We start from the raw sequence: 23,717 nt of genomic DNA, 5'->3' as shown, positions 1-23,717 counted from the left end.
TTTGCTACTTCCTGTCCAGTGACCTTGGGCAGAGCACTTAACCTCTCATGTTCCAGTTTTCTCAAGACAAAGAAGTAATTAGAGTGTTCCTCCCTCAGAGGTGTGTTGTATGGGTTGAAGGCATCCTGTGGACTGAGAGCTTAGAGAGGCATGAACATGCAATAATGATAGATTATCGTTAGTATTTCATATATCCATGAGGTCAGGAAAGATTTTTCCTACCATTTGCTGCTGGTTCATTTGAGCCTTTTTTGTGATTCCTGAGTTGGCCTTTGTGTAATGAAAAATGAAACTGTACACAGGCAAATGCTAACGCGAATGCATAATTCTAATTGAATGCTACTCCAATGACACATGTGCTTTCAGATGATAGAAGTCACCAAGAACTAGTCATTAAATAATGGGAGTAGGGAGAAAAGAGATTCGGGAAGGAAAATATACCACAAACAATGTTCGCTGGTTAACACACTTTATATTTAACAAAATAATTTTTTAATAATATATTCTTTTACACATCAAATATTGTTGCTAGAATCCCCTTTTTACAGTTTAGTGTTTAGTTTTTTTTTTTTCTCACTAGTTTTCAGGCACACCATTTTTTCAAAGATTTTAGAAACTGAATCATTTTTAACAGGCATCGACCTACAAACAGGATGTTGATCCCTCATTCGAACATAGCTGTAGTTAAAGCCGAGAACCCAGAGAACAAAAGGCAGAGGAGAAATGGTAATACAGAGGTGACAGTGTGGCTGCAAACGAAGCCTTCAAAGGAAAAAAAAATCAAATCAAAACAAAACAACCAGACCAGAACTATGTTGTTCAGAGTTTGGAAAGAATTTCTCAATGACCTGGGTAGAAGGAAGTTGTAAAATGATGATCGGTTTAGGAGAAATTCTGTCACAGTATAGGTTCATCACTCTCCCTAAAGGGGAAAAAATTGTCAGTGCTACAAAGTCTTAAAGGAAGGAGCTTGCAGAGAAGCTGGAAAAGAAAAAAAAAAAAAAAAGCTAGAAACCCAACAAGACTCTCTTGGTAACAGAGGCCACCGAGTAGCTGCCTCTTGCAGACCCTCTGATGAGAGTATCTTGATGGATGTTATCCTCCATTCTAGTAAATTCTTGCTGTGACTGTCCCTGTACCAAAACTTTGATGCAAAATGTCTGTACCTCAGCTTCCCAGTTACACTCTCTTTCTGTTTTCTGAAAAGGACATAGTAACTCCTTAATAATAGATAAGGTACTATGCTACATGGCCCTACTAATGATATGTTCTGAGGTTTCAGACCTTTTTCCTGTCATTTATTATGATTATTATTTCTTTCCAAGAGTGTGGATTTTTGAAGCTGGCAACAGGCAACCTCAGGGCAGAGAAAGCTTTATAATATGTCTCTGTCTAGACACGAGCTGAAGTGTGCAATGCCTTTGCTGTTGAGTGGAGGCATAAATCATGCAGAATTGTTCATGAATGATTCATGACTGTCTATATGATGTATCCATGGTGGCAACTGAAAGGCTCCAACCTTGCCAGCAAATTGGTGTTCTAAGGGAAGGCGGCTGGATGCTCTTCCTCGGGATGGCACCGGGATTGCTATTTGTATCATAACACAAGCACAGTGTGTGTTAAAGTGTCAGGTCCAACTTGTCGGCACATTAATTTTGGAAATGACAACTCTTTCTTGATGACAGGAGATGCTTTCAGGGAGGTGAGACTGACAATTTTCAACAAAAAACCAATTGATGAGACTAGAAATATGATTGTCCTGAAGGTGGACCTATGCTGTTAGAATTGTCACTCCTTACAGAGGCGACTGACCCCCCCAGGGCTGCTGTTTGTGCATGTCCCAAAGAACTCAAGGGCTTACCCAAGTCACACATACAACCAGAGCAGAAACCACTCCACTGATTATTCTGGACCACTGACTCTCAGCCAGTTATCATTTTGCACCCACCTCACCCCTTTGGGGCCATTAAGCAATGTCTGGAGACATTTGGTTGTCACCACTGGGGGTTGCTACTGGCACCTAGTGGACAGAAGCCAAGGATGCTGCAAAATATCCTAAATATGTATAAGACAGTCCCCACTGACAAATTGTGATCTGGCCCAAAATGTCGATATGACTAAGGATGAGACATCCTGAGCTAGAATATAGCACTCCACGGGAGCCACTGCAAAACCTAGGTTAGAGTGGGAGCAGAAAAAGAAGAACACTGGTAATGAAGACAACCTTGAAGTTTCCTCAAGAACCCTATCAGATCTGCACCAGGGTTTTTAGGACAGGCGAGTGGAATAAGTGACTAACTATGCCATGTGGTCTCAGAATTACAAATTTTGCGCTTGGATCGAGGTGGCATCAGATACCCTGTATGTTTTATTTATTTATTTATTTTTCTGTTACTATACTAGCAGCATTTCCAGGGCAACCTTGAGACTCTTCGAAGGTTCACTTTAATAGTTCAGTATCTAATATATACATTTTAAAAAATGTTCAACAAATGGAATTATATTGTGCAAGACTCACTCTACCCTAATCTTTAATTTAAATCAGCACTTGAGGTGGAAAAAGTGTCCTGAATCTGTATTTTAGACTTAGGGCTGAGCGGTTTTGTTTTTTTTTTTTTCCTGTAACATGGCAAACGTGGTCCTGAACCATAAAAACTGCTCATGTGTAATTCTGGCTTTCAGGCACAGCTGAACTAGAAAGTCAGAAAGGTTCAGAAGGGTTCAGATTCACAGTGGGGCTACTCACCCTGGTTCTGGTATTTATATTGCCCAGTGACAGAGTGGGTTTACAGTGTGTTTAGTTACAAACCAAACTCAAATTCAGCATCATGAAAAAGTCTGATGACTAATGCTACCATTTTAAATACTTGTGTCTCTTTGGAGTCTTTAGTCAAGCTCCTGGTGTTCTTTACCTATTCATTTTTTGATTGGCAGTTTCAAGGTTTTGCATATGAAATATGTGGTTTGTAAGAATCAAATTAGGAGCCCCCACATAACGGACAAAACACCAGTTGCCCACCATGTCCAGCAGAGGGTCCGCTGGTGTGCGCACCCCTCTTTTCTTAGCTTACAGGGCATATTATTTACTCCAGGGGTGGGATTGGTTGGATGCTCTTGCATCTTCCTGCTCCCCCTGATGCTTCTTTAATAAACCTTTTTGACACATCTCAAAATTTTCTGTGTAGTCAAATCTGGCCCTTTAGGTTCTAATAGTGGGAAAAAAATATTCTAAGAGAAATGGCATGGAGGATGTACAGAAGAGTGAAAATGGAGTAAATCAGGGCCTGGTGAACTGGCAGGTCGAAGGCATCACCAGGGAAGGAGCCTGTGCAAGGCTATTTCTTTCTTTTTGTTCCAGAAATCCAGTCGTCAAGTCACCACCAAGCATTGGTAATTACAAAAGCGGTTTACATAGCTATATACCATATATATTTTATATAGCAAGAGAAAAAGAGAGAAATTTCCTCTTAGTAAAATATTCACTTTTGTCAACCCTAAAAGGTTTTGCTGGTGACCCTGTTGTAGCTGGCAGGAGTTTGTTTGTTTGTTTTGTTTTGTGTTAAACATGTGCAGTGTAGAAGCCATAGCATTCTCTCCTAAGAACTCGTCATTGGTTGGGAATTTGTCCTACACAGTCTGCTTGCCTTGGCATTCGCGCTTTGAACATTGAGCAGGTTTCCACCAGTCCCCGTTGTGACAGTGACAGATGTTACATTCGTCCACTTTCACTTCAATGCCAGCCGGAATTATTGTGGTTCCTGCAAAGCAGTTTGGACCTGGAACACACACATGCATCGATTAGTTGATTAAATCTGGGAAACTCCCCTTCTCGCTCCCATGCCTCTGTCCCCCAAGAGCAATCCCATCCCCTAAGATATGAACAAAGGGGTCAGACTCTGCTAGCAACTTAACATCAAGGAACTTTCTATGCATCCCTTTGAAACTTTCAGCTTACTGTGTTTTGCACATAGCTCATATTTTCCATGTATATCATGCATTTAAAAAAAAATGAGTGAGACAATGCTCAAGAATCTTACTGTCTGCTTACTGAGTATGTATGATTTTCTTAATTTAGGTTCTATGGATTAAATTTTACTTAATCTCTGGGGTTTAAAGATTGCCAAAGCATACCCTGAACACACTAGGGGAGTACTGGCATGGTCTTCGGGACTGGATGGTGCCCATGGTTGATTCTCTCCCTTCGTGGGGTGGATGTGAGAAAATAAGCTCACTCGCTCCCCAGATTCAGCACCTCCTGAGCCCAGTTCCTGGAAACCCCAGCTTGTTTCTTGATAACAATGAATAATTCATGACTAGATGATTTATTCATGTCCCCAAACAAGCTTTGTTAAAGGTTCATTTGATTTTTATAAATGGAGTTCCTTTAATCTGCTGGCTATCTTTTTTTTCTTCTTCTTCTTCTTCTTCTATTTTTTAAAAGAATGACCCAAATGGTTTGAAAATCAGCAGGAATTTTATTCTATTTTTTCAGGTTCAGAAAAGCTTTACTGCAGAAATCAACTGTTCATTTCAGGTGCATTTTAAAAAATTCACCAGTCTTAGTTTTTCACTTCTTGTCTATATTTTCCCCCCTTTCCCTTATTTATTTAATCACTTTCTTGCATTTTTTTTTTTCTTTTGGCCTTCCCAATGTAGGGATGCTAGTGTTCAATATTAGTTGATAATATTTTCCAAATTCAAACGGAATAAAAATTATTCCCCAAAATACAATGGATTAGAACAGGTGGTACAAATCACTGGTTTAAAAAAAAATTGGTATAAGTCTTTTAAGTAGACATTTGGGTAAAGAGAATCAGCACTGAGTTGTGTCTAGTATCACTGGCTACTTGCCATAGCCACTACAAGGTAGCCTGACAGCATATGTCAATAATCTTGCCCTCCTTTTACTTTCTAACCACTTGATAAGACTGTACAAGACTGTCTTTACCAGCAAATAAATGAAATCGGAGGCTATCTGTAGTTCCAGTTCATTACTGAAGGCTTGCTTTTTAAAAAATTTTTTTCTTTAGTTGAAGTTGGACACAATACCTTTATTTTATTTATTTTTATGTGGTGCTAAGGATCAAACCCAGCATCTTGCACCTGCTAGGCGAGTGCTCTACCGTTGAGCCACAACTCCAGCCCCATGAAAGCTTGCTTTTATAAAAATAAGAACAATTAAGCTACAACATATATTTCTCAACACATAGCTGTTGCATATGTCATAGCTTTAAATGCCCATTGTTTTAGTGCTCCCAGACCTCAGCTGTGCATACACTGACTTTCCTTCACTGGATGACATGAACAGCTGAGATATGTGCCTGATCATGGAGAAATGGAGAATTGGAGAGACACATTGGGTCAACTCTTGACAATTAAACAACTGGTGAATGATCTGCCTTTACCCCCAAGGGTGTTTCTTGTTCTTATCCTATGGTAAGTTCTTGGCATCCTAATTGCTAATTATTTAAGGATAACAATATTAATTCTGTAAATTTGGGGAATTAAATCATTGATAGATTGGATTGCCTTTGAGACTACACCTCTTTGGGAAAATTCAACACCAAACCATGCATGTGTTTTGAACTCAGAACTGAGAGAATATTCAGAGAACTTGGCAGAGTCTTTTCCAGAATGCAGCTGGTTCTCCCATGCCTGATGTTGACAGACTTCTCTCAGCCCACCATTTCTAGGCCAGACCTGGTCTTCCCAAAGTCAAGGTAGCTTTGGAAATGGAACTAGGTATGGCTCCAACCTGTTTGAACCAGTCAGCCTGGAGGATGCATGGACCCCCCTCTCCACCATCCTTTCCAACCAAAACTTTCACCCTAATTCTACACTCTTAACTTTTCCAAATGTGGAAAGCAAACCATGTTATTCTTAATAATAGTTTTAAAATATAGAAGTCCCTGAATATTACCCAGCAAGAGTTTTCATAGTTTCTTTAGATGATTTGGAAATTGATAGAAGAATCTTAACTTTGTACGCGTGTGCGCGCGCGCACCTATCCATATGCACGTTTGTATACTGCTGGTGCACAGGAGGCTGCATGGTCTCAAGGGTACAATAAGAGGGAAAGGGTGAGAGGAATTTGTAAAAAGAAGTTTCTTTCAAGTCACTGTGCACATCTTGATGGGATACTGTACTAGAGTTCTGGTGTTCGCTCCTTCTGCACATGTTGGTGCTATGCTATGACCAGTATGTATTGAATTAACCTCTATACATCATTTCTTAAGAGCCATTGGAATTTGTTGCACTTTAAGCCCAAGAAATATTAATTATTTTGATGGATATAAGAAAGAAAGATGGATGTAAGAAAGAAAGATGCTTCTCATGTGCCAAAACTGACCAAAGGCACTGCCTATAATTAATATGATAAGCTCTCTACTGTCAATATGATGACTAGAGGTATTTTACAGAATCAAAAATGCTTGCTTGATCTTATTAACTTTAGTACTACAGTGATTTTATTGGTGCCCTTCTGAGAATCTCAGGTATAACTACAGCAAATCTCCAGTTTGCTGTTAATAGTCTTATCCACTTACAAGTAATTTAGATAATTGTCAAGCAGAATGGTGGCACTGTTTAAAAAGTGTTCATGTATTAGGACTTTCTCCTTAATAGTGTGACAGAAAATGCTAATTTGCTTTGAGCTTTTGAGTGTTCTACATGAGTTCCTTACCTAGGAAATATTTCTTTACGTCTCTCTAAAGTCCTCCTTTTATTTGGGGGCTGCTCTCCTTTTGCCATGGTCTATGTGAAGGGATAAGTTGCTTTGAAGAGTGAACTCAATGGAAAAGCAACATATTTTAATGCAGACCACTTGGAGAAGCTCCAGGGGGGAAGCAATGAAAATGATTAAACTGAAGCCTAGCAAATAGGACCTCCGAGGAAAGGTTAAAGGGATTGGAATTATTTAATCTAGAAAGAGAAGACAGAGGAATAACTCAATAACTCTCAGGGAATGAAGGCTTGTTACATGAAGAATGGTGACTAAATGTGTACTCTTTTTTTTTCTGGGGCATAAAATAAGAAGAAATGGAGATCCACTGATTCTCAATGAATTGAAAACACACACACACACACACACACACACACACACACACACTAATTCCTCAGATATCTGAAAGTTGAATGTGGTGATTCCCAACAATGTGGTGAGATCTTCCTTAGAGAGCTTTAACAGTTACTAATAGGGCATTATGTAAAAATGTAGATGTGTAACCGACGTGATTCTACAATCTGTATTTGGGGTAAAATTGGGAGTTCAAAACCCACCTGAATCAAATGTATGAAATATGATATGTCAAGAGCTTTGTAATGTTTTGAACAACCAAAAAAAAAAAAAAAGAATGGAAGAGAGGCCTAGATGTACAGTTTAGTGTACAGCAAGTGTTTGGCATGAGTGAGGTACTGGGTTCAATCCCCAGTACCCAAAACAACAAACAGAACAAAACCATGCAGGAGGTCTATCTGTCTAGTATGGTCTATATTGTCAGCAACTTGAAGGGAGAAACTGAATATCTGTTAGTTCTTATGGTCCAGGACTAATGCTGCGTCTAGCAAATATTAAGCCCTCAGTATGGCTTGTTCAACTGAGTGAAACAGAATGACCTGCCTAGTTACGCATTGGAAACAAATTTATTTTCTGAACCTATAGATCAGACCCTATCTATTCATTAGTTCAGTCTTAGTAACATAGGTATAAAAATATTGATAATCAATGCAAATGCATGGTGATAATTTCTTTAACACTGACTTCATGCTAGGAATTTGTCTCATTTAATATTTACAAAAAAATCATAGAAGGAAGGAACACACTCTTACCTCAGGATAAGAGCCAGGAGGTAGCTTCAATGGGATATGGATTTGAATCTCCGTGACTCATAGGAGGCTTCTAGTTGCCCAGAAAAAGCTTTTGGGAATTCATTGCTGTGTTGCTTTTCACAGATCCTGAGCTTCTAGTCAAAATTAAGAAGTCCAATTCATTTTAGTACTAGGATGCATACTGAGCTAAGATTGGGATGTGGTTAGAAAGCAGTGAGACTGTTTATCTATTGAATTTTATGCATTTACTAGTTATATAATGTGTATTCATATGGTCTCCAGGAAACATATTTTAAAACAAACAAAAATTCCCCATGGAGAAGATGCTGTGTGCAGTGAGGTATTCTTTAAGGCAGAGTGAAATTCCCACTGGTACTGGGTACAGACTGTTGTGGTTTAGATATGAGGTATCCCCAAAAAGGTTACTGTGTGAAAAAATGCAAGAAGAGTCAGAGGTGAAAATGATTAGATGATGGAGGTTGTAACCCAGTCAGTGGATTAATCCACTGATAGAAATGAACTGGATGATAACCATAGGTAGGTAGTATGTAGCTGGAGGAGATAGATCACTGAGGGCATGCCTTTGAAGTTTTTATGTTGTCCCTGGAGAGCAGAGTTCTGTTTCCTGATTGCCATGTCCTGAGCTACTTTCCTCTGCCCCACCTTCCGTCATGATGTTCTGCCTCACTTGGGCCCAGAGCTATGGAGTCATCCATCTATGGACTGAGACGTCTGAAATCATGAACCCTAAGTAGACTTCAGCTCCTCTAATTGTTCTTGTAAGATCTATTGGTCACAGTGATGAAAAAGCTGACCAAAACACAGACTGACCAAGAACCATAATGAAAGTGGCCTATAAGTTGGGAAACCTGGTTCAAGTCCTGGTTCTTCCAGTTGATTATATATGTGACTTTAGTCAAATGCTTTGTAACTCAAATACAAAAGGTGACCTGGATTGTCTGGTTTGTAGAGAGGATTAAAGTTGGAAATGCAATTTTTCCCCCCTTGGGAGTTGAAGATAGTAGAAAAGAGGGGAAAATGGGAATACTTCTACCCAATAATATTTTTCTCGTGAAACAACGATTTCCCTACTATTTTGTACTCTTCTGAGCATTTAGTTTGCATATCTGATATAAAAACTGTTTGTAATTTTTTTCCACATTAGAAATCAACCCAAGAAATTGTACAAGGAAGAGCAACATCTGAAGTCTACAAAAGCAGAGCTGCACTGGCGAGGTGGCCGTGGGAAGCCCGTGCTCAGTCCAAAAGCAGCCTGGCTTTTCATCTTCCCACCTGAGCTTCCCCAGCCACCATGGGGCACCTGCACAGAGTATCCAGTGATCAGAAGAAAAGCATTTGGAATATTTTCTCCAGCTTTAATAACCCAGGGATTTTAAAAAAGAAAACTGCAGAAAATAGAAGGGTCTCTTCATATTTTTGTTTCTAAGAACTAAACAGATTCATGTAGCGACTGAAACAATATCTTTTTTCTCCATAAGCCCCCAAATTTTCCTTATAAAAGGGTGCATAGAAAGTATTGGAAAAGGAAGTCAATAGCCATTCTGATCACGCCTCCTACAGATCTATATTTGTGCGCTTGTTTTTTTTAATAGATTTTATTCTTTATTGGTGTATTATAATTATACAGAACAGTGGGATTCCTCATGCCATCTTTGTATATGCATATAATATAATCAATCTCATATTCAAGTATTTTCCCTTTCCTTTCTCTACTCCCTCCCCCTGTCTACTTGCTCTACTGATCTCTCTATTATTATTATTATTATTATTAATTATTATTATTATCATCATTAGGCATTATCATTATATATGAGATATATATATGTATATACCATACATATACAGGGATTCATTGTGGTATATTTGTACATGGATATAGAATAGCTTTTTTGGAAGGGGATACAACAGGGATTGAACTCAGGGGCACTCGACCACTTAGCCACATCCCCATTTTGCATTGTGTTTAGAGACAGTGTCTCATTAATTGCTTAGTGCCTTGCTGCTGCTGAAGCTGGCTTTGAACTCATGATCCTCCTGTTTCAGTCCTGAGACACTGGGATTACAGGTGTGTGTCACTGTGCTCAGCTGCAAAAGTTTGTTTTGATGTTAAACATTATTGGATCATATTTAAGGAATAAATAAATAACCTGGGATAAGTGTTGTGAAGGAGCGGATCATGGAGCCACGGGTGGTAACAGAATCTGCCTCAGTTCGTGTGTATGTTGTGTTGTATGGGGATGCTGAGTGAGGTGGAGGTTGAATGTGACCACCCACTAAGGAAATAGAATAAGCTAGTGGGATTGTAGTGGTGGGCAAGTAAGAGGTCAGTGAACTTCCTAGAAAAGCAAATTGGGGTATTGGTGTGCTGGGCCTGAACCTCACGTTGACTTGAAAGAGGAAATTGCTAAATATTCAGGAATTTTGTAATTACCATTATTTTGTTGGCTTGATTGGCCACAGGTAGGTATATTAAGATTACCTAAATCAGAAAAAGGTACAAAAATCAGCATTTAAAACTGTTCCTCACTCCCTGTCCCCAAAATTATAAATATTTGAGAGCATAACACTTGGTAAGAGCTCAAGATCCAGGGCCTTATTGACCATGTGAAAGATTTGGGTCTTTATTTTAAAGCAATGGGAAGCCATTGAAGTATTTTTTGTAGGTGTGTGTGTGTGTGCTGAGAGCCACGGCCGAGTCTGTATGGCCCCTGGCATTTTGCCAACAGTATTGATTGACAGGCGAGGCATTACTATCCGCCTCTGCCGCAACTTTTGAGTTCTTGCACTATTTTGGAGTTCTCGTGGGGATTTCCGGGGATTCCCCGAGAGTTCCCATTGGTTGGGGAAGTGCAGGAGGAGGGATTTCCGGGAGAGATATTTCCGGCTGGGGGTTCCTGGACAAGCCTCGTGGCGTTCGGGAGGATTCCCTGGGAGCTGTGTGAAGTGTCTTCCTGCAGTTTAAAAATAAAGTTTGTTCCTGCTTCAGTGGCTCGTGATTTGTGCCCAGCCAGACTGCGGCATGTGTGTGTGTGCGTGTGTGTGTGTGTGTGTGTGTGTGTATTAACATGAGGTAAAGACACTGATTCAGTAAATTGCACCAATGTCACTATATGATTGGTCCGTAGAACACCTATGGATGAAATAGAGAGGCCTTGCCTTGTCCTAGATATAGGACTTGTGAGATTGCAGGCAAAGACTAGAAGTATGATGGTCACTAAAACATTCTTTTCTCCTTTGCTTTGAGGCATTACACTATCTGCTAAAATGCTGGGGTAATGTTAAATTAGTGTTAGCAATTAACACATTGACTTGAATTAATTGGTCAGATTATGCCTTATAGAAAACAAAGTGCTAAGGGAAAAGGCCCCAGGAAATGTGTGATTTGATGTGAAGAAGGCAAAGGGCTGGAGGGCAGGCAGAGGTAACCTCTAGGAAGACAATTTAGTTGGGATCCCATAGTGAACCAGAATGGTGTCCATGTAATTGAGATACTAGGCTGTTGGGAATAAAGGAGGAATCCATTAGTCAAACATGAACAAAAAAGTACTTACTGAAGGAAATTGCATCCAGACTAGCCAAGAGAACCAAGTTGGCAGTAACACAAGGAAAGCAAGGGCCAAAATCATGCCACAGGGTGGGCCCAGTGAAGACTCCCCTTGGGCACAGATACAGCTGCTGGCCCCACCAGTATCACCAGAACAGGCCTCTGGATGCTGCTGTTGGAACCACTGGCACTAATGCCTGTCAGACAGGCCCTGCCTTGTGGCTTGGGTCTGTGCTTCTAGAAATCACTAGATTATAATTCAAAGTCCACTGCAGGTATGACTGGCAGACAAAGCCTTGTCAAGTGCCTGCTCCTTAGGAGCAAGGAAAGCTGGAACATGAATTCCTGGCATTGGTAGATTTTCTAGGGGCTTGGGTAGGCTTTCTTCATAGGAAATTTCCTCAATCATAGAGAATTTTCCAAATCATAAAGAAGGTAATTGTTCACTTCTGGTGCTAAGAGAACAGGAAGAGGAATCAATGAGGGCAAACTTCTGAGTGCTATTATTTACTCCACATGTCAGTCATAATCCTATATTCTCCTATTCCTGACTGTACTGTTCTCTCTTGTTGGAAGCTCAGATGAAATCCAGACCTAGGGGACAGCACTCAGTTCAGATAATGCTTTTAAAATTCTTCTAAAGAGCTTTTTATGCATGACCTTATTTTATCCTCACATGAGCTTTTATTTTCTTTGTTTTACAGGTGGGACGAGACATAAAAATGTCAAATGACTTTTGCAAAGTCACATAGTTAATCAGAAATTGAGCTAGGATACAGCTATATTTTTTTCCATGCTTCATTTCAGAAGAAAATCTTTCTATGCATAGGAGCTGATTTTCCAGTTTTTCCAAGATTTGATAACACCTGGGATGATATGGTAATGGGAGAAGGAAACAACTAGTGTGTTTAAATTACTGGTGTGTGTGTGTGTGTGTGTGTGTGTATGTGTGTATGTGTACATGTATGTGTGTGTATGCATGCACATGCATGTATGTATGTACAGGTAAAAGGGTGAATAGGTGGAATGAATAGATGTATGAAAAGTCTGGCTGCAAAATTCCCTTATAGGTCAGGGAAATGGCCCTTCAAACAGCTGCATGCAACCTTTTCTCAGTACTTGGAAAACAAAATTTGCTCCCAGAAAGCACATCTGGCTAAGAAGGCAGTGTGGTTCCAGCAGTCAATGGGGAAAGCAACCAGATTGGCACAGAGATTCCTCAGGAGGAGATGGCTTGTCCATGTTGCTTCTCTATGCAGGTGCTCTTTAAAGTCGGGCTTTTAACTTCCCAGAGACTAGAAAAACCAGGCTGGTCATGACTACTTTATGGGTGCTTTATGATTATAAACTAGTATGGTGTCCCTGAAAACCCTTCTCTGACAACAACTTCATATTGCTTAATAGTCCACTTTGGAGAATTGCAATCTCTGGCCTTGATTTGAAAATGTATTATTGACATTTGGTGTCTTTTAAAAATTAGTTGTAAATGATCTTCCTGCTGCATAAATGAGGCAGATTCCTATTGTGTAAAGTCATAAACATCCTATATTTATTTGGCAGAGCATCTAAATCATTGTTTCAGCAAATAGTAGGCTTGTAGGCTTCAGTTGGTGATTGAATTGGATTGGGCTCTGCCTTTCCTCTTAGCTGATTTTAATTCTCTGCTTCATGAAGTCTGATATATGTTATTGTGCTAAAGAAAAGCAAATAAGCTTTCTGATCAGGTACACCCACTTTCAATTATTAAAATATTGGAAAAATCTTTCTATAAAAACTTGTAATTATAGTTTATTGCACTTAAAATTGGGCCAAATGCCTGAAGCCTTTCTAAGTGAGGTGTTCTGATGGCCTTCTTCATCCTGGACCGAGAGTAGCCATGAGATCCCCATTAACAATTGGAGCCATCAGACCAGGAATGGAGTATCTCTCTGTTTTTAGTCACTCACCTCTACATTACTTTTGAATCCTTTTTATTAAACCTAAAACCAAAAAGCATCCTCAGATGGAAGTGGCAAGATTCAGGAAGCACTCTTTTCTCTGATGTTGCCCTAAAGGTGACTGTTAATCATTTTATTTGAAAATTCAATATTGCCCAACTCCCACACAAATTTCAGTCTGAGAGCTCCAGAGAGTTTTCTGGCCCTTAAGTATGTAAGATTTATAGCTTGGTATTCCAATTAAGTAAAATGCAAGGGCTGGAGCCGAGAGAGGAAGGACAGTCAGGCTACACAATAGAGATAAAGGCTGGTTGCTCTTTTTCTAATTTCAGGCAAATCAGCAGGCTTTGAGTACCAATGAAGTTCAGATTCAGCATTATCTGGCTGCCTATGTCCAGTCTCACCTTCAAAAGCTGGTCAGAAAATGGCTGGGTTTGCCATCTGGTTAGTTTTGGCTTTGAATAATAGAATAATCTTAGTCAAAATTTCCATACGGAAACAAGACTACTCTATGTTGTAAGAGTTCTGAATGTTTTCCACATCACTGTCATATTTCTTCTCAGCAATTCAGACCCATTTCAGAGCTGAGGATGCAGAGGTTCAGAGAGAGAGAGAAGATAAGGAAAAGAGATTAGGACCCTGGAGCCATACTATCCACACCACAATCCTGCTCCTGCCACTTGCTAGCTGTATGAACTCAATGTCTTCAGTCATGAAGTGGGAATATTAGTAAAACAATTAAATAAACTACTTTATGAGAGTTTTAATGCACAAATGAATTAACATGTAAAGTACTTAAAACAGTGCCTGTCACTTAATAAATGTTAGTGTGTTAGTTTTTGCTATTTATCATTCTAATTATTCTTATTACCAGAGTTATAATCTGTAGGACTTTGGATAGGTTATGGGTCTAGGTCCTTTGATTTCTAGTCTGATGTTTCTTTTCTTTCTTTTTTTTTTATTTTAAAACATGAATGAGGAAGTTTATCTTATTTATGTTAATTAATTTTTTTTTTTTGCAAAGCAAGTGGGCATATGGTGATAAAGTCATTGTGGGTTTCCCCCAGGCCTGCTTACTGTTTTGATGAAGAGAACCGGTGACCAGTGCATGGCTGCACCATTTGTTGGCCAAGAAGGGGTTCATTAGGAGAATGATTTAAAATGGATTTCCAAGATTGATAATGGTAAATGCTTTTATTTATGGAAGAAAAGGGACCATATATGGTAGGGGAAAACCTAGTTAAAGACTAAAAAAGAGATTGCCACCCAACACCGTTGAAGAGTAGTCAAAGACACATAGATCTAAGAGTAAATGCTCACCAGTAGCAGAAATATTGAACAAATGATAGTACCCCATGCATTCTTCTGCTGTCATTAAAATGAATAAATTACAACCTCTAGTTGACTTGCTGGGATTTTTGTGAGATATTATTGAATAAGAAAGCAATTATGCAGAGAATAGTGTATAATGTAATCCTAGTTTAATAAAGCAAATGTAGATAAACAAAGTTCTGTATATATGTTTGCACAGGATTAGATGAGAAAGGAAGAAAAATAAAGCACAAATACATTGTTGTTGGCACAGATCATATTGGTAGGAAGAGTTGTTGCTGATGAGGGAGGATATGAAGAGGATAAAGAGGCAGGAGAACAACCAAGTTTTTAAAAAACTTCACTAAAGTAAGGCTCCATGGCATATTTATATTTGGTCACATGCATAAAAATAAAGATATAAATGCTGGTATATGTATACGTTTTATACATTGATGTTCCTTTTTTCTTAAAATTTGTGATTAAATTGATAACACATCTGGTGCATCTTTGAACTGAGGATTTGTGGTGAAGATGGGTGCAGTAAGGGAAAGAACCTTCAGAGCCCTCAGATTCTAATATTCTTCACTTTAAACTCACGGGGCTGCCCTGTCCATTGCAGTAGACACTAGGCTTTGTGTGGCTATAGAGCATTTGCAATGGGGCTAATCCAAGGTACAATCTGCTGCAAGTCTCAAAAATAGAGATTTCAAAGACCTTGGACATAAGAGAAAAAGAACTTAAAATAATTCAGATAAAATAATTCATTACCTTTTTTATATAGATGACATGTTGAAAGCAAATATTTTGAATCTACTGGGTTAACTAAAATTAATTTGTTGCCTTCTTAGTGTGGCTACTAGAAAATGTAAAGTACACATGCGGCTCCCATGATATATTTATAAACAGTAGTGGCCTAGAAAAATAATGAAAGGAAGAGAGAACAGGTGGCCAAGAGGAGATTACTTTTTACATAATTTGGCAAGAGGAAATGTTGTGCATCATGAAGAAGTGCCTGTGTTTAGGACAGGGGCTTGTCGAAGTTCAAGCCATTGATCCACCATAACTGCATCATTTGGGTGTCTTTGAAATGCAAACTCTCCACCCCCACCAGGCCATATTGAATCAGAGAGTCAGGGTTTGGGACCCCCAAAATTGGTGTGACATTCTGATGCAGGTGATTTGGATGCAGGCTAAACCAGAAGGTCACTGCTTTAGGATAAGGCAGAGCTTTGATAAAACATTGGGAACCAAGATGATAAGATAGTTAGTGTCAGCTTTGGAAGAAGCTTATCCAAAAGCAGTGAATTCAGCATGCTACAGGAACACAGGTTTTTAGCAAGGGTCATTTCTGAGGAGAAATTCGGAGCAAGTAAATGGTGGTTAAATGGTTCAATTACTTTCAAATTGCAGCATCAGCCTCTGAGCTGTCATTATTGTGTTTCTTCAATAAGTGTGATTTTTACCCACATGACAGCTTGAGAATCAAGGAGTCATGTGTGAGACATGGCATTTGGAACTGACCGTTTTGGGTGCTTTAATGACCTATCTTTCCAAAAAACAAGTCAGTTATCACTGGAAAGAAAATAGTATATATTTATCTTTGGGTTTGAAACAGTTTAGAAAAGATTATGTTACTCAGCATTACCTAACTTTCACATTAAAAAAAAACTTTTTAAAGCAATCAATCTTCTACTTCTCAGAATTACTTTAGCATCATCTTGAGAACAGTCTATTTCATTGATGAAAAAATTGCAAATTTATTTTCATTTCCCTAAAATACTATGCTAGAGTGAATGCACTAGAATGAAAGTTATGTCCTCACTGGGGAGAGCAGGCATGGAACGTGAGTTTCTCTGGTCAAAAAAGTGGGTATGTGTTTGTGCATGTGTGCGTGCACACACACACACACACACACACACACACTGTACTTCATAATGGAGATGAAACAAAACTTTTCATTATGTGCAAAGATACAAAATGTTTTACAACTAAAGAGAAAAAATGATCCATAGGTTATTTCATTTTTGGAAAATATGCCCAAAGATGCCCTGCTGATGTTTCCATGGTTTGTACAGTAATGCATTATTAGACGTGTATTAGGTAAAGTAAGAAAGTGACATTTTCTTTCATGTATAACTAACAATGCCTGTAGAGACCTCATAACTGTGAGACAGAAATGATGACAAGATTAGTATAAATAGAGTTCATGAGCTGTATCTCGTTAACTTAGTTTTTGAATAACAAACTCATCATTTAAAATTCAACCAAAAAATACTAACTACCCACCAGAACCAACCATTGTTTGAGGCAGTGGAAATATAATGTTGAGACAAAAGGACTTTCTGTGCAAATATGCAGATATTCAAAATTGAATAACAATGCACTGAAATTTATGAAAAATGAAATAAGGAGTGCAATGCTAAAGGGAATTCATCTAGAAATCAGAGATGGGTGTCTCAGGGAAGTGCTATGTGATGGTAGGAGGAAGCCAGGGAAGTGAGAGGTGTCAGCAAAAGGACATGTGTGGACAGCCCTTGTATGCAACCAAAGTGTAGGGAATGGGAGATCATTTATGACACTGCAGTGTGGAGCCAGAGGGAGGGGGCAAAGGTCAAGTTCTTAATGTTTTTAAAAACTATAATTGGGGTTTTGGGATTGCATCAAAATGGCAACTGAACCATTGCATGAAGGGACTTAGATTTTCAAATTAGTGAAATATTATATTAGCCTCAATGTAGATAATGCATTTAAGCAGAGGCAAGGGTTGTCTCGCTGAAGGTAGACCAACTGAATCAATTCTTGCATTATTCTAGGTAATTACAATGGTGGGCTAGACAAGGGTGGTAGCCATGAGAAACAGAAAGTGGATGTGAACTACGTTTAGGAGAGAAAATCATTATGATTCTATTAAGATGATGGTGGATAAACTTGTGAAGTAAGACAGAAGATGGCTTTTAAGTTTCTGATTTAAGCAAGTATATGGAACATTGTATGGGAACAGGATTTTGGGGAAAGAGAATAGGTTACAGTTAGAAATTTTGAATTGATGTACAGACGCATCATCTACGAAGTTAAGTAGGGGAGTACAATTAATTGATCGGGACAGAGAAGCAGATGTCCTTGGCAAATGAAAGGTCATTGACCCCAAGGGAGTGAAGAGGTTTCCCTGGTACATTGGATTTAGGGTAAGGGGAAAGAAGACTTAGCAACCTAGCATAGCAGTGTTGTTTAAGGAACAGAAACAAGAAAGGAAGCCAACTGAGATGACTGAACAGAAAAGTCCAAATAGGAAGGATGTAACAGGGGAGCATGTGGTATCAGAGAGACAAAGAAGATGGAACATTTTTGGTCCTGGGAGGAGGGGTGTGAGTGTCAAATGTAGCTGAGATGAATATTGAAGTGAGGACTGAGCCAAGTTCATCCTAACCCCTGCAGGAGCAATTTTCTGCAAGGTGACAAAGGCCAAAGCCAGTTTAGAGAGGTTGTAGAAATAAAGTAAGTCCAGTGAATAGCTGTAGGAGGCAATGTCGAGGACAGCTAGTCAAAATGGAAGAGAGAGAAATATGTTTAAATGCTGGAAGTAAAGAATAAGGGGAAAGAGAAAGCTGATTGTGAAAGAAGAAGAGGTGGGGAATAATTGGTAGAATAGAGTCCTTGAGAAAGGAAAAGGACATGGAATTATGTGTTCTAAGATGGAAGCAGGGGACCATCTTCTATTGTAATAGGCAATAGGAGGCTGAAAGAGTTTCTGCTAATTTCTATTTTCCCTGGGAAGTAGGAGAGGCACTAATCTGCTGAATGTGGAGGGAGGAGAGGAGGAAAGGAAAGGGTTGAGACAAAATAGAAAAGCTAGCTGCCTGGGGAGGCATAATGAAATTGTTGATCAGGGCTGACAGTCCAAGTGAGGAAGGTGACTACAATTTATAGTGGTAGCAGTTTGATTGCTTGTGTGATCTTTCCCTCCAGAGCTCAACAATATTGTGGAAGAGTACTCCAGGCAGATAGTCAGCATTTAATAGCAGTGTGACCTCAGGCAAGGCACATACTCTGTCTGTGTGTCCCTCGCCATCCCACACTACAACACACACTTACTCGCTTATCTGTGAACTGAGAATGATAAGATTATCTCCCACCAATAGGATTGTTGCATTATGCAATGAGTTAATATATATAAAGTACTGAGAGTAATTAACAAACACTGTGTGCACTCTACAAGTGTTAGCAATGATCCAAGTTGGGGTTTTGGCAGGTACTTGTGACGACAGCAGTAAAGGAATGGAAGATATTAACAAGAGAGTGAATGAAATTGTAAAATAAAGAGTTAGAACTGGAACAAAAGGGAAATGAAGACATTGATTTTGGAAATCACTAGATAACTTTGTATCTATTGGAAGGATGCCTGGTATGGATTCCTGAACTCAGAATATAGTATAGTTTTACTGACCGAATAGAAGTGTTGATAGAAAATGAATAATGTTATCTGAGCTCTGTTACCCAGCTTCTATTCTTCTTTGGTGTAGAACCTATTAATAAGGAATTTATGTTTAAAAGATATTGCTGTATTTTTTTTTAAAGAACTTTAGCTTGAAGCAATTCCTATGTGCGACTGTGAAATGGCAAAGTTCTTAAAAAGAAAAAAAAATTATAAGTAGCAATATTAAGGGAATCCCCTCAAGTTAAGGCAATTTTATTTAAAGGCTGTATATTTGCCAACTGTTTATGTTCTGTTCCTCGAGGAGGTCCACAATGCAATTTAAGCCAGAAAAACAATCAGTTTGGTCCAAGCTTGAATTGCTGCAGAATAAACAACCTCTAAAAAAAAAAAAAAAAAAAAAAAAGCTGAACTTTAAAAGGAACTCTCTGCATTGCTGATATGCTGAGACACTCAGAGGAGCTATTTTATCCCAGAGAATACCTTTTGTATGGTCATTCAGATCATGGATTGGGACCCTGTTTTTTTTTTTTTAATCATAAACATAAATGGACTTTAGACAGCATATATTTTCCAGGTAGGACGATGACTAACGTTTTATATGATAGAACATTACTGAAGAGCCCTTCAAGCTCTCTGAAAACAAACAAACAAACAACAAACAAAACCAGTTTCATTCACTAACAAGCAAATAAGCAAAATGCAATTATTGATGAGGGGCTGGCTACTAAGTCTAAAAATCTTCCTTTTTGTTTTTGCATATGCAAAGAATTTTTCTTTGAATTTAGAGGGTAACGTGGGGAGAAAATAGATCAGGATAGTTAATTTTAGGTGGAAATTCTGCCACTCTTATCTAACAAATATCCCCAAATCTGCTGCCTTCCCAGAAATTGTTAATGAACAGATGATGATAACTAAGAATATTCATTCATTTTTTTTTTCAAAAACATTGAAGGCTTCTTCTGTGTTAGATATAACAAAACACTGTGGTTATAGTGGTGGGAAGATAAATCTAGCACTCAATTGGCTTAACTCTAGCAGATAGAGGCAAGCATCAAATTAGGAATAGGATGTGATAAGGAGTATTCAGGGATCCGACCAACACTGAGGGGAAATATCCTCTTCCTGGAGGATATGAGGGCTGAGTGATGTCCTAGGGAATCAAGTGAACAGGGAAACTTTCTGATGAAGAATCAAGGTGGCAGTGGTGGGCGGGTGAGCAATTCTATGTAGCTGGATCTTAGGGTTCATTTGGAACTGAGCTGGAAGAGAAGGAGATGCAGTGGCCAGGTTCTAAAGACCTTGTGATCTGTACTGAGTAGTATGGCCCTTACTGTTAAAGGCCTCAGGACACGATGAGAGCTTTCTATAATTATGTTTATGCTTTAGCCAATCACCCTTGCTGTTGTGAGGGGTAAAGTTAGAGGGTATCCAGATTGCAGAGAGCAATAACAGCAATTACTTCAGTAAAGAAATGGGGGAAGGCCTGTCTCGGGGTGGGAGGAGTGGAGAAGAGAGGACAAGAGGTTACAGGGAGGAGATTAATAGAATGTGGGCATATAAGTCATAAGAAAAAGAAAGGAAATAGAATTATGTCCATGCTTCTTGCCTATGTTCTGGACTGCAGATGGTATCTTTCACAGAAAGGAGAAATACAAAATAGGAAAGTTTAGTGACAGACATGTTCATTTTAAAAGTCTTTGGCTTATAGCAAGCTTCAAGTAAGTAGTCAGATAGAAGGGCTGAGATATCAAGGGAGATATTTGATCCTCAGTTCAGACATCTTCAGGATATAGATGGTGAATAAATCCCTAAATGTGGATTCTTGGGGAAAAGAGAGAAGAAATAATAGGAAGATGAATATGGATGGGATCCAAGGAACAGACGTGGAGGTCTTAAATGGAGCAATGGAACCCTCAGGAACTGTGAGGGCATAGTATGAAGATGGGAGTGAGATGATGGAATTGAAGTCAACAGAGAAGAAGGTGTTCATGAAGAAACTGAAGCTACAAATACCAAATTTGAATTCAGTATTGAATTTGTATCCATTGAATTTGCCATTCAGCAGGTCCTGGGCAGTGGTGGCAAGAGCAGTTCTATGTCATTGTGGAGAAGAAACTGGACTTTAGTGGTTTTAAAAGTGATATGTGGGAAGAAATATATCGACTACACATTCAAGAAGGGTGGTTTTGAAAGAAAGATGAGACAGCAAAATAAAAGGGATCCATTCAGTGGGATGGGATTTATTCATCCAGTTGATGTATATTTTTTAAAATCAAGGACACATGTTTATGACCTTGTGCTAAGAGGAGAGAGCCAGGAATAAAAACTGGAGGTTTTGAGAAGATGCTCTGGGTCTTGGTGCAGAGAAGGTACTCCAGTAAAAATGCCATGATCTCTGGACCAGCAGGAGCAGCTCCACCAGAAAGATTGTTAAAAATGAGTCACATCAGACCCTACCGAGGTTTACTGAACCAGAACCTGCCTTTTAACCAAAAGGAAACGTTTCCTAAGACATAAAGGTAAAGGTGGGCGCAGGTAAATTTCTTGATGCTGGCCAGGAAGGGAGTCAAAATGATGCTACCTCGTTCTGCCGAGAAGCAGTGAAGTACTCTCCTGAGTATGAGAGGAATTGGGGGCATAGGGTATGAGAGATTCAGCCCTAGGTATGGAAGCTTGACTGAGAGAGAAAACCTGGCCCTCACTGTGGCCTGAAAGAGAAAGGATATGTGGCCATCTCCAACCAAGGAGGCAGATGATTTATGGGGGTTTGGGGATTTGCTAAACAGGTGGCAGTCATCAAGGAAAAGGGTGAATAAGGATATCAGAAGAGTAAGTCAATAAAGATAATAGAATGAAAGGAAATGGAGCCAATCACAGTCATTGTTCCAAATGGGAAACAACTAAACTACCAACAACAGTGGATGTTCATGAAAGAAGAACTGTTATCTCTCTCCAACACACTTTCTGCTTGTGTGTTTCACAACAACCCACCCAAAGCATTCTCTGTACTCTCCTCTCCTCTGGTGATCTCCCCTGAACTCTGAGACTGCTGCAAACTTGCCCACCAAAAAAGCTTCGGTGCTACTAAATCTACTACCACTGGCTGCCAGGTCCTTAAAATAGGAAGACAACTTGTAAAAACTGACTGAGGACTGTAAAAGATCAGAATGATGTTCTTTCCCATTGTGAATCTATTTTATAAAAATTTTCTGTATAAACCTTTGAAAAATTTAAACTTAAAGTATGTTGTGAGTGCTACCATGAAATCTCCTCCATTGTCTTTAACCTCCAAACTTCAAAGCACTTAGTTCTTCCCTTATGACACCATTTAACTATAAAAAAAATCAACACACATATTTTAATAGTTTCATTCTAAGAGATGTAAAATCTGAATAGTAGGAGTTATCTTTCTAATTTATGTTGCAGCACTGGGTCAAGAAGTTCGTAGCTGAATTCGAGAGTTTAGAAATGGTAGGAAGTCCAGAAAGTGAAGATGCAAGAGAAAGAGTTGGGGGAAGATTAGGAAAGTCCTTTTGTACCAAAATCAGAGGTTTGAATTTTAATCTCTCAGGAATTGGAGAGTCATTGAAATATGTGAGTTTGGGAAGTTATAGGAAGCAAGCATTTCAGAACCCCCTGTGTCTAGAGTGCAGAGGACTAAACAAGGTGTGCAAGATCACAGATAAGATTGTGAGTTTCAAAACTATTGTGATTATCCAGGAGAGAAAGAAGAGCCTGAACTAAGGTGTAACTTTTTAAAAATGATGGAAAATCTTCACTTAAGACATGGCAGGATGTAATGATGTTGGGTGTAGAGAAGGAAGCTGGGGTCGAAGTGTATAGCTCATCCCTGGTTTCTGCACTGGGTGACAAGTAATGCCACTCACTGTGATGGACAGAACACAAACAGGTTAAGGGGAGAAAGAGGATGGTGATGATATGTGGAAACTTGGGAGCGATGAGTTAAAGTTTACACATTTTAAAATATTTAATTCCTGGTAATAAACTTCAGTTGAATGCATTAGACATTAAAAAAATGAATTGAGACTGTGTTTTGAACTTTAAGGACGAGCCAATGTTGAAATAGCAACATGTTATTAAAAATATTTACATTTATTTCCTCCAAGTGGAATTTATAAACCACTCCTACGGTCAAGTTGTCTTGTGGGGAAGCGAAACATCTGCTAGAAATTCCACTGATCTTTAGATACACCCAAGTTTTCATATGACGCTCATTTTCATTCCAAATGGCACAACACAGCCCTAGGGATTGTACTTTCTGGAGCACTTGAGCAATAAAGAGAATTTGTGCAGCACTTGCATTTCACATGCAGGTTTTCCAGCCAGCTTGGTTCTGAACACTGAGTTAGGCACTTTTTAAACAGCTGCATATCTGGGTTTGTCTCTTTGCATCAGAAAGTTTGCAGAGTGAACACGAAAGATGTTAGGAAGCCTTTGAACTAGCTCAGTGTTTATCTCCAAACCTTAGCAGAGACGCTAGGTAGGGCAATAGAAGTATCATCAAGGTTGTTATGTTTGGAAATAAAAAAGGGAGACCAAAGAAATGTATCCTATAATTCTACCCAGATCTCAATCTTTTGTAGCATAGGTATATGACTAGGCCAGCTTCTTGATACAG

General features: G+C 39.0%; 1 protein-coding gene across 1 annotated transcript in view; it reads right to left on the bottom strand.

Annotated features, from left to right (window-relative positions):
* Window positions 1-452: 452 nt before the first annotated feature.
* Vwc2l (von Willebrand factor C domain containing 2 like) overlaps window positions 453-23,717 on the bottom strand; it is a 149,972-nt gene continuing 126,707 nt past the window's right edge. The window contains exon 4 of the mRNA XM_015481332.2: window positions 453-3,776. Coding sequence (XP_015336818.1) covers window positions 3,628-3,776 — 149 coding nt within the window. The 3' untranslated portion in view covers window positions 453-3,627. The remainder of the gene's footprint in view (window positions 3,777-23,717) is intronic.

Source organism: Marmota marmota, unplaced genomic scaffold (assembly GCF_001458135.2).
Source record: "Marmota marmota marmota unplaced genomic scaffold, marMar, whole genome shotgun sequence".
Taxonomy (NCBI): Eukaryota; Metazoa; Chordata; class Mammalia; order Rodentia; family Sciuridae; genus Marmota; species Marmota marmota.
The sequence above is the reverse complement of the archived record's forward strand: the minus strand, read 5'-3'. Positions and strand labels throughout refer to the sequence as shown.